Genomic DNA, 9,568 nt, shown 5'->3' on the forward strand with positions numbered 1-9,568 from the left:
CCATCCAGCCCCTGCTCTGCTGCTTCCCTGGCGTCTGAGTCCTTGGACAGCTCAGAGCTGCAGGTGTCACTGACAGATCCAGTTCTGCTTGGGGAACAGATGCCTGGACTGGTGTGTGTTGGTTTTGTGCAGCAGGAGATGGCTGGGATTCCTCATGTGCTGCCTCAGCCCAACAGCACCAACAGCAGCTTTGCTTTTAAATGATTATTTTTTGTTCTGTTTGGAGGCCAGGTGGATGTTCTGGGGTCTGGGGCTGAGTTCAGGGAAGAAGCTGCCTTTTCCCAATCCCCTGGGAGCTCCTTTCTGGGGCTGTCGTGTTGGCTTCCCTTCCTGTGGCACACCTGGGACAGCAGAAACGCAAAGCTTTCCCCTTTTCTCCTCACCTTACCGTCCTCAGGAGGTCCCAGCTTGGGAAACGTGGTCCTGCTTCCATTAGATCCGTGATCCATGAGCAGATTCCTTGTGGGAAGGCTGCCCAGTGTGAGGAAAGGTGCTCAGAGGGAAATTCTCGTGCAGGGTTATCCCAGATGGAGCATCCCAGCTGTCCCAGGGATGCTGTGCCGGTGGGGATGGGAGCCCGGGGCAGGAAACAGCTGCCCAGCAGCTCCTCACTCAGTCTGTCCCATGGGTTGTGTTTCCAGCGGGACAGGCGGCCTGGGATGCTGTCTGGAGAAAGCCCTGTCCGGCAGGGTGGGAGTGGGAAAGGCAGGAAAAGCCCCGCGGGGCCGGGATTTCGGGAGGCTGACGGGGTTTGGATCCTCACGGTGCTCTGAGCTCTGCCCTGTGCTCTTCGTGCTCTTCCATCGCTTCACTCCGGGAGGAGCCCGTGGTTCCCTGCGGGAGACGGGCGGGGTGCAGGAGGGCTCCAGGCATCCCCTGGATATCCAATATCCCATTGCTGGCCCTGGTTTTGGGGGTCTCTCTGGGGCCAGGGCTGGATGCACTCTGCTCTGGGGTGCTGGAAGGGCAGGACAGGCTGGGGGAGCTGACCCAAACCCGTTTGGTTCCGTGGTTCTGTGGAACAGTGCCGGGCTTTGGACAGGACACAGAATGAGGAATTTTCTTTAAAAGTGGAATTATTTTTTCCTGATGTCTCCAGCTTGGCTGGCGGGGGAATAAAGGAGAAAGTGTGAGTTGTGCAGGAGCCTGGCTGGAGCTGGCTCAGCTCTCCCCTCGTGCTCTGCTGCCGGGAGCCAAAGGCTGCACAGGGGACACAACTGCTCCTGGAAAGGAGAAAAATCCCTTTCTCTCCCCTGGGGCCGTGGGAAGGGGCTGCGAGCAGCACAGCTGGGATGGGATTGCACTAAATGGATTTTAAAAGTCCTGACCCGACCATCTGTGACCCCACAAGGGATGGGCTGGCAGGGTCTGTGTCCCCTGCTCCCCACCCCAGCATTCCCGTTCTCCTGAGGGTTTGAGGAGCATCCCGCAGCTCCACGAGCCCTTCTGCTGTAGGAAAGAGATTTCTGTTTTGTTTTTCTCTTTTTTCGGGCGGAATTCCTGCCTGGGGCTGGGGTGAGGTGTCCTGGGGCAGAGCGAGGGGCGATGCTGGGCTCTCACCCCACCCGCTGCTCTCTCTCTGTGTCTGTGCTTTATTTACAGCGTCCCAAGGAATGCTTTCCTGCCCTGGTGACGTGGATTTCAGCGTGGATTTCCGCTCCCTCCTGTCAACTCGGGCCAGGCTGGGGACTTGAAACTAAAACGAGATCGTGTCTGGGCAGGGATGGAGGCTTGGAGGTAGCAATGAGCTGGTTCATAATAACAAAGAGGCAAAAAGGAGCCTTTGGCCGCAGGATTTATTCAGAGAGGGAGGCTGGGGCCGTGAACACCCTGAGGTAAAAGCAGCTCCTTGGCAGAGGAGATCAGAGGGTCTTTGGCTGCGGCTGCAGGAAGCACTTTGTGTCTGGATTGAATCCCCAGGGCGAGGCCATGGGAAATCAGGTCAGTGTGGAGGTTTTATGAGTGCTGCAGCCAGCCCCACCTCCCAGGCTGGCTTAGAGCAGGAGGGAATCACAGAATGCAGGAATGGGCTGGCCTGGAAGGACCATAAAACTCACCCCATTCCACCCCTGCCATGGCAGGGACACCTCCCACTGTCCCAGGCTGATCCAGCCCCAGTGTCCAGCCTGGCCTTGGGCACTGCCAGGGATCCACCCTGTGCCAGAGCCTGCCCACCCTGCCAGGGAACTTCTCCCCGTTATCCCCTGAGCCTGTCCCCTGCAGCTCCAGGTGGAGCTGTCCCAGTGTCCTGGGCTGGGACAATCCCACGCTCAGAGGGCAGGAGCAGCGGGACCCGGTGCTGAGGAGGGCAGGAGGAGCTGGGATGGGCTCAGATTCCATGGGGTCTGTGCAGGAGCTGGCCCAGCGAGGATGAAGGCACTGGGCTGAGGAGCAGGAACACATCCTCTCGGCACTGCCCCGGTGTGGTGGGGCCGGTGGCCGCAGAGCCCCTGGAGCAGGAGCCTCTGCTGGGCTCTGTCTGGAGCCCTGGCAGTGCCCCAGCAGTGCCCTGCTGCCCCCAGATCCTCCCTGCCCAGCCTTGTCCTGGGTGCAAAGGGGCCAGACCCGTGCTGGAGTACAAGGCTTTATTCCATCCTCCGTGGGAGCCCAGCCCACACTGCCCGCAAATCCCCCTGGTCTCAGCAGGATACAGAGTACGGGGGGAGTTAGACAAGGGGGCTGTGTCCATGGGCTGAGCCAGCTGGGCCCTGCCTGAACCCACCTTCAGCCTCTGGGGTGCTCTCCATCACCCCAGGGCTGGTTTGGTCCCTCTGAGGTCCTGCTCTGCCCACCGGGCTCAGCCAGAGCTGGACTCCTGCAGGGACTGCCAGGCCTGGAGGTGTGAGGAGGTGGGGACTGTGCTGTCCACGAGGGCTGGGGGGGACAGAATCCCCGTGGGAAGAGGTTCTTGCTCAGCAGCCGTGCTGAGCTCCTGGGCTCTGCAGCCCGGCTCGCTCACCACGTGCCCCGGTGCCACGTGCTGGGTGCGGTGCCAGGCCTGGCGCCTGCTGCGGTGCCCTGCCCTTTGCCCTCCCTGGAACCATCTCCCAAACATCTCCCAGACTGAAACTCCTTCCTTCCCTTCCAGAGGCCGACATTGCACCTGCCCCACCCTCACAACCCAGAGGTGCCACCCTAGGGGTGCTTCCAGCCCCAGGTCCCAGCACCTGCAGCCCTGGCCGAGGTGGGGTCATGCTCACGGTGTCACCACGGGGACACTTTGTGTCGCAGTGGCAGACGTGGCCCTGGTGCCTTTCCCGCTGCAGGGAGCCGTTGGGAGGTGTCACTGAGGCTGGGATGTCCCCTGTGGGTCCTCAGAGACCCTTCCCTGCAGGGTGGCACCGAGCCGCAGCCGTCCCCGGGCCATTCTTGGCTCGTCCCTCAGCACAAGGGACACCACGGGCACAAGAGGCTGTGCCAGCCCCGGGGAGCGCAGGGGGAGTCACAGGTCGAGGCGGAAGGCCCCGAAGTAACTGGCTGCGGCATCGTTGGAGTCGATGGCCAAGGAGGAGACGGAAACGAAGAGCTCATCCCCGGCCTTGAGCTCGAAGAGTCCGCCCTGGTAGAGCGCGTGGAGCCCGTAGTCGGCGTCGGGCGCCCAGCACTTGGTGCCCACTCCCTTGAGCAGCAGCACGGGCGGGCTGTGGGCCGGCTGCCACTGGATGCACTGCACCAGCTGCGGGCCCGAGTCGCGGCCGGCACCGCGGTAGCGGAAATAGATCTGGGAGTACACGTAGTACTTTCCAGGCTGCTCCACGCGCAGCCGCCCGGCGCGGTAGCTCATGTTGTGCACGTGGGAGCGCAGGCTGCCGTGGCCCCAGTGCGCGATGGCGTGGCGGCACGACTGCGACAGGTTCCCGAAGCTCTGGGAGCGTCCTGCGGGAAGGGAGAGGCTCAGAGGGGAGCCAGGGGCACACCGAGGGGAGGGGAGGGGGTGGCTCTGGCTCCTTCCCGGTTGCCCGGCTCCGAGGGCCGGAGCTCGGCTCTCCCCATCCGCCCCAGCGCCTCCTCCGTCCGGTTCCCTGCCCTTCGATCTCGGTCCTGAGAGCTGCTGCCCCACTCACCATCCTGAGCCAGGCTCTGTGGGCGGAGGGTGAGATGTGCCGAGGGTTTCCCAGCTGTTCTGGGAGGAATCTGCCCCTCTGAGGTGTTGAAGTAGCTCCGCCAGGCCTCTGCAGGAGAGGGACAGATGCTGTAAGGACAGCGTGGGGACGGCCGGCCCCACGCCAGCAGGGCAGGGACTGCCCCACTGACCCACCAGAGCAAGAGGTTATTGAGGGATGGAAATGTCTCGTCAATCATCAACCAACACATCTGCGTGTGCCACCGCCCTGGGTCCCCGGCCTGTTCCCAGCCCAGCCCCAGGACGTGTGTGACACTGCAAGTGACAATCCTGGCTCCCCCCTCTCCTGCCCCAGCTCACGGCACTGGAGTGTGCCCCAGGAGTGACATCCCCCCAGGACTGCTGGCCTCCCGGGATCACAGCTCCTGGGATCACAGCTCCCGGGATCACAGCTCCCACAGATCACAGCTCCTGGGATCACACCAGATCACAGCTCCCACAGATCACAGCTCCTGGGATCACAGCTCCCATGGATCACATCTCCCATGGATCACACCAGATCACAGCTCCCATGGATCACACCAGATCACAGCTCCCAGGACCAGGCTCTGGCTGCAGCCCCAGAGCTGGCCCAGGAAGGACTCACCCTTCACGGCGCTCCTGCGGATGATGTTCTCGGTCACCTGTGCCACAGAGAAAGTTCCTGCTTAAAGCTGACCTGGGGGTTCCCCATGCCTGAGCTCCTGCTCCAAACCTCCACCCCCTCCCTGTCACACTGTCTCTGGGCCCCACCGCCTCCTCACCGTGGAGGGCTTGAGTCCCACTCCCACCCTGAACCATCCTGGCTATTCCCCCTCCCACTGCTCCGGTGAGGAGGATGGGGAAACTGTGGCACGGGGACAAGCAGGAGCTCTCCCATCCTCCCCTGGTCCCGGGCTCACCGTGGCCACGTAGGCTTTGATGGTGCTGGCCAGCTTGAGGCAGCCCTGGCTGCTGCTCAGCTCCTCCAGGCTGGAGCCCTCGGGCTGCTGATTGAGCACCTGCAGACACCGCAGCTCCTCCGCGCTGCCCGGAGCCTGGGATTTCAGCTGGGATGGAAACAGAGCGGGATGGCAAACTGGGACAGCCCGAGGGAGCAGCCGGGATCCTGCTGGGGTGAGAGCAGGGGGCAGCTGCCTTCAGCCCGGCTCCTCCAGCACCAGAGAACAACCGGATACTGGGATCAGTTCAGCCCCTGTATCCATGGGATACTGGGATCAGTTCAGCCCCTGTATCCATGGGATACTGGGACCAGTTCAGCCCCTGTATCCATGGGATACTGGGATCAGTTCAGCCCCTGTATCCACGGGATACTGGGATCAGTTCAGCCCCTGTATCCATGGGATACCGGGATCAGTTCAGTCCCTGTATCCAGGGGACAGCTCTGGGAGGTCAGATTGAAGGGATGTAGGTTCATCTCTGCCCTCCGGAGCCCCGGCCGGCGCTGGCCCTGCCCGTTCCCCCCGGGCTGTTCCTGCACACTCCTGCCCGCCCGGGTGGGAGTGCGGCTGCTGCCCAGCAGCGAATCCCCCGGGACAGGGCTGTTCCCTTGGGATGCCGCGGGAATGCTCCGGGCTGGCCGCGGGCTGTGCCCGGCACGGGGAGCTCCAGAGGAGCCCCGGAGATGTTCCGAGAGCGGAGCCGCTCCGCTCTGCGGCCAGGCTGGCGGCGTTCACCCGGACAAGGCTCCAGGGAGAGCTCAGAGCTCCTTCCAGGTCACAAAGGGGCTCCAGGAGACCGGTCCCTGCTCCCAGCACGGATCCAGTGACCGGCCGCTGAAATTAGCCCAAGTGGTTCCACGACAGCGGTTTCCCCTCCCTCCGCCTCTTCCCTCGGGCTGCGTCTCTCAATTCCCCTCCTCTCCCCGCCTTTCATGTAAATCCCTCTCCGCGGGACCTCGTGTGAGCCAGGGATGGAGACAAAGGCCGAAGGAGGGCTGGAGCCGGCTCCAAAGGATGCTCCGCTGGATCCAGACAGGCTGTTTATTCCCCTGCATCCGTGGGCAGGGCTTTTCCTTCTTCCCCGTCTCTGCTGTGATTTGTGGAATGTCTGGCACTGCTGGACCCTTTTTCTTTCTTTTTCTTTTTTTTTTTTTTTTGCCGCACCCTCAGGGATGAGGGCGGCTTCCATGGAGCTGCTGCCAGCCCTGAACTTCTCCTGCCCACGGATCTCCTGGCTGGCGTTTCCCTCCGCTGCTGGGGGGTTGTTGTGGGTCAGCAGCCGAGGGGAGCGGCTGGCGAGGCTGCTGAAAGGATCAGAGCCGTCACGGCCAAGTTTGGGAGTGGTTTTTTCCCGAGTGAGCCCGTGGGAGGTGGGGATGGCGGGATCCCAGCACAGTTGGTGGGGCTGCGCTGGAACGAGCAAAGAGCTGCTGGAATGGGGGGGTCCCACATCTCACAAAGGATTTGGGGGTCCTGGAGGGTGGGGGAGATGGGAATGGGAGGGGGGAGAGATGAAGCCCAGGGAAGTTCCCCAGCACCCCCACCTGGGGCTGGAGACTCCGGTGGGATCCCAGGGCAGGGCCCCCCTCTCCCGGTGCAAACCTCAGCTCCAGGAGGGGCCCGGGACAAAGGCGCCACATCTGGATCGGCGACAGTGTCCACCCCTCCGCCCACGCCTGCACAGCTGGATCTGCAGCTCCGGGCGGAGCTCGGGCAATGTCCACCCCCACCCCACATCTGGATCTGCGGCTCCCTGCGGACAGTGCCCACCCCCAGTCCACATCTGGAGCCGCCTGTCCCAGGGCAGCTGGGGCAGTGCCCACCCCCAATCCACATCTGGAGCCGCCTGTCCCAGGGCAGCTGGGGCAGTGCCCACCCCCAATCCACATCTGGAGCCGCCTGTCCCAGGGCAGCTGGGGCAGTGCCCTCCCCGCGAGCCGGCCGCTGCCGTGCCCGGGGCTCGGGGCTGGAGGGGGCAGAGCCCGGGACCTGCAGAGCCCTCCCGCAGCCGCCGGGACTCCCGGGGCCGCAGCCCCGCCGCCGGGCCCGGGACAAAGCTCACCTTGGAGATGGCCATGGTGAAGTAGACGAAGAGGCCGGTGGTGGAGGCGATCTGCAGGGCCAGGATAGCCATGACGGCCACGCTGCCCCACAGCGGCCCGCACCGCCGCCGCCGCTGCTCCCGCGCCGCCCCGGGGCCGCCGTCCGGACCGGCACCGGCACCGGCAGCGGGGCAGGCACCGGCAGCGGGCCCGGGAGCCTCGGGCAGCATCGGCGTGTGGGAGCCGCCGCTGTCGGAGCGCAGGTACTGCCCGGCGCTGGGCGGGTGCGGGGCCATGGCCCGGCCCGGTCCCGGTCCCGGTCCCGGTGCCGCTGCCCCGGTCCGAGCGCGGCGGGACGGGCGGGGAGGGACGGGCGGTGGGCGGGGCCTGTGCCACAGAGGGCGGGGCCTGTACCAGAGGGGCGTGGCCTGTGCCACAGGGGGCGGGGTCTGCGCCCGAGGGGGCGGGGCCTGTGCCCTAGGGGGCGGGGCCTCTCCTGGCCACCGAGGGGACACCGGGGCCGGGGGTGGCCCCGGGGCTGGGGCTCGGGAGGCGGCGGGGACGGAGCGTGTCCCCTGCGAGCCCCAGGGTGTCACTTCACGGCTGCAGAGCCACAGGACACAGGGAACGGGTTCCCACTGCCACAGGGCAGGGTGGGCAGGCCCTGGCACAGGTGCCCAGAGCAGCTGGCGCTGTCCCTGGATCCCTGGCAGTGCCCAAGGCCAGGCTGGACAGGGCTTGGAGCACCTGGGACAGTGGGAGGTGTTCCTGCCATGGCAGGGGTGGCACTGGGTGGGTTTTTAGGTCCCTTTCTCTCAGTGCATTCCATAATTCATGAATATGCTTCACGCCACCATCACAGGACAGTGTGGGAATTTCTGGGGAGATCCCAGGCGAGAAGAGCCCAGTGTCCCTGGGCTGAGAACAGAGGCCTCAGGGCTGGAGGGACATGACCCGAGCTGGGGTTAGGTGAAGGGCCTCACGTCAGCTCTGGCCACCAGCAAAGGCTCAGAAAGGTGCAGGTTTGCAGGATGGGGGGCAAGAACTGCTGAGCATCTCCTGGAGGCCTTGCTGGGGTGGCCGTGCCCACCCTGCCCTCCTGGACGGGGCACAGGGCTGCCCCTCCCTGCTGAGCCCCAGGCTCTGTCCTGCTGCTGGCTCACATTCCCATTCCTCTGCAGTAGGAATGGGAGCAGGCTGGAATGCAGGGATGAGCTGCTGCTCCCTGGTGCTGCCGTGGAGGCTCTGTGCTCAGGTGAGTCTGGCTCCCAGTGCTGTTACCTGTGAGATGAAAGTGAGACCCTGAGAGGCCACAGGAACACTCGTGTCCCTGCAACAGCGCTCCCTCCTGTCCTGCTGGGCCCTGGGGAGGGTGGGTGGCCTCAGCCCACACTCCAGGCAGCTCAGCAGCCCCCAGACCCACCATGGTGGTGGCTGCCCCGTGGGTTTCCCCTTCCCAGGACGTCCGACCCCGCAGTGTCCCCAGAAGCCAGAGCTCCTCTGCTCAGAGCAGGGGATCTCCCACCCCAAAGCATCTGCCAGGAGTGATTTCACTGCCTCTCTGCCAGCTCAGTGTGTGCCCAGTGCCAGAACCCCATCCCTGCCCGGGCACGGAGCTGTTTCCCCAGGCGAGGTGCCTTCCTTGGAGTTTGGGAAGGGCTCTGAGCTGGGAGAGAGGTGACTAGTCATGTCTAAAAAAACCCCATGACAGCTCAACCCTCCTGGCTGTGCTCAGGAAAAGGGCTCAGGACCTGCCGAGCCAGGAGAGGAGAGAAGAGCTGCAAAGGGCACCTGGGGAACAGTTGCCAGCCTGGTCTAGTGGAAGGTGTCCCTGTCCATGGCAGGGCGTGGAATGGGATGAGTTTCAGGTCCCTTCCAAAGCAAACCATTCCACAATTGTAGGGTTTGCCATTTGGGGCACAGATGTTTGTGCTGAAGGAGCCTGGGGCCACTGCTGCCTGTGCTGCCCCGTGGGATGGGACAGGGGCACGGCTGAGGAGCAGAGGGAAACCAGGAGAAAGCCGGGGAGAGAGAAGGTTTGTCTGTGAGTCAGGGCAGGACCAGAACTGGAGCTGTGCAGAGAAAATTGGGTGGAAGCCAGGGGGGAAAAGAACGCCTCAATCCTGGCTGAGGAGTTGTTTTTCACTTCTAATGTTTCCTGGTCCGTGCACTGGGAGAGCCGGGTCATGGAAATCTGTTTCCTCAGTGCTGTGTGCTGCAGAGCAAGTGCAGGGGAGCAGGAGAGGGGCTTTTTGGGGTCTCTTGGTGCCCTCGGTGAGGCTGGCATGGGGGAAACCCGGCAGGAGATGCTGCCATGGACCTGGAGCTGCGGCTGGCTTTCCCAGCCGGTCCCTCGGATCGGCTTGGGTTTGCTTCAGGCAGGATGGTGCAATTTTAGATGTTTTCCACGTTTCCTGGGATGGAAGGCAGACCCCCTGAGCAGGATGCTCCTCCCCGGGGAGGTTCCAGAGCCGGCTCGCAGC

At 64.0% G+C, this 9,568-nt stretch overlaps 1 protein-coding gene across 1 annotated transcript; it reads right to left on the minus strand.

The window, feature by feature from the left end:
* Positions 1-1,779: 1,779 nt before the first annotated feature.
* LOC111929310 (tumor necrosis factor ligand superfamily member 10-like) lies at positions 1,780-7,443 on the minus strand. Its single transcript, XM_086850046.1, has 5 exons — positions 7,106-7,443; positions 5,005-5,151; positions 4,710-4,746; positions 4,065-4,172; positions 1,780-3,876 (listed from the first exon to the last, which is right to left on the minus strand). Exons 1-5 carry the CDS (start codon positions 7,379-7,381, stop codon positions 3,443-3,445), a joined length of 1,002 nt encoding a protein of 333 aa, XP_086706172.1. The 5' UTR covers positions 7,382-7,443; the 3' UTR covers positions 1,780-3,442.
* Positions 7,444-9,568: the final 2,125 nt, after the last annotated feature.

Source organism: Cyanistes caeruleus, chromosome 14 (genome assembly GCF_971803275.1).
Source record: "Cyanistes caeruleus chromosome 14, bCyaCae1.hap1.1, whole genome shotgun sequence".
NCBI lineage: Eukaryota > Metazoa > Chordata > Aves > Passeriformes > Paridae > Cyanistes > Cyanistes caeruleus.

Coding starts and splice junctions, on each gene's coding strand:
- LOC111929310 (XM_086850046.1), bottom strand. CDS start 7,381: ATGGCCCCGCACCCGCCCAGCGCCGGGCAGTACCTGCGCTCCGACAGC. Junction 5,152..7,105: donor TCACCATGGCCATCTCCAAG/GTGAGCTTTGTC, acceptor TTTCCATCCCAG/CTGAAATCCCAGGCTCCGGG. Junction 4,173..4,709: donor CCGCAGGAGCGCCGTGAAGG/GTGAGTCCTTCC, acceptor CCTCTCCTGCAG/AGGCCTGGCGGAGCTACTTC.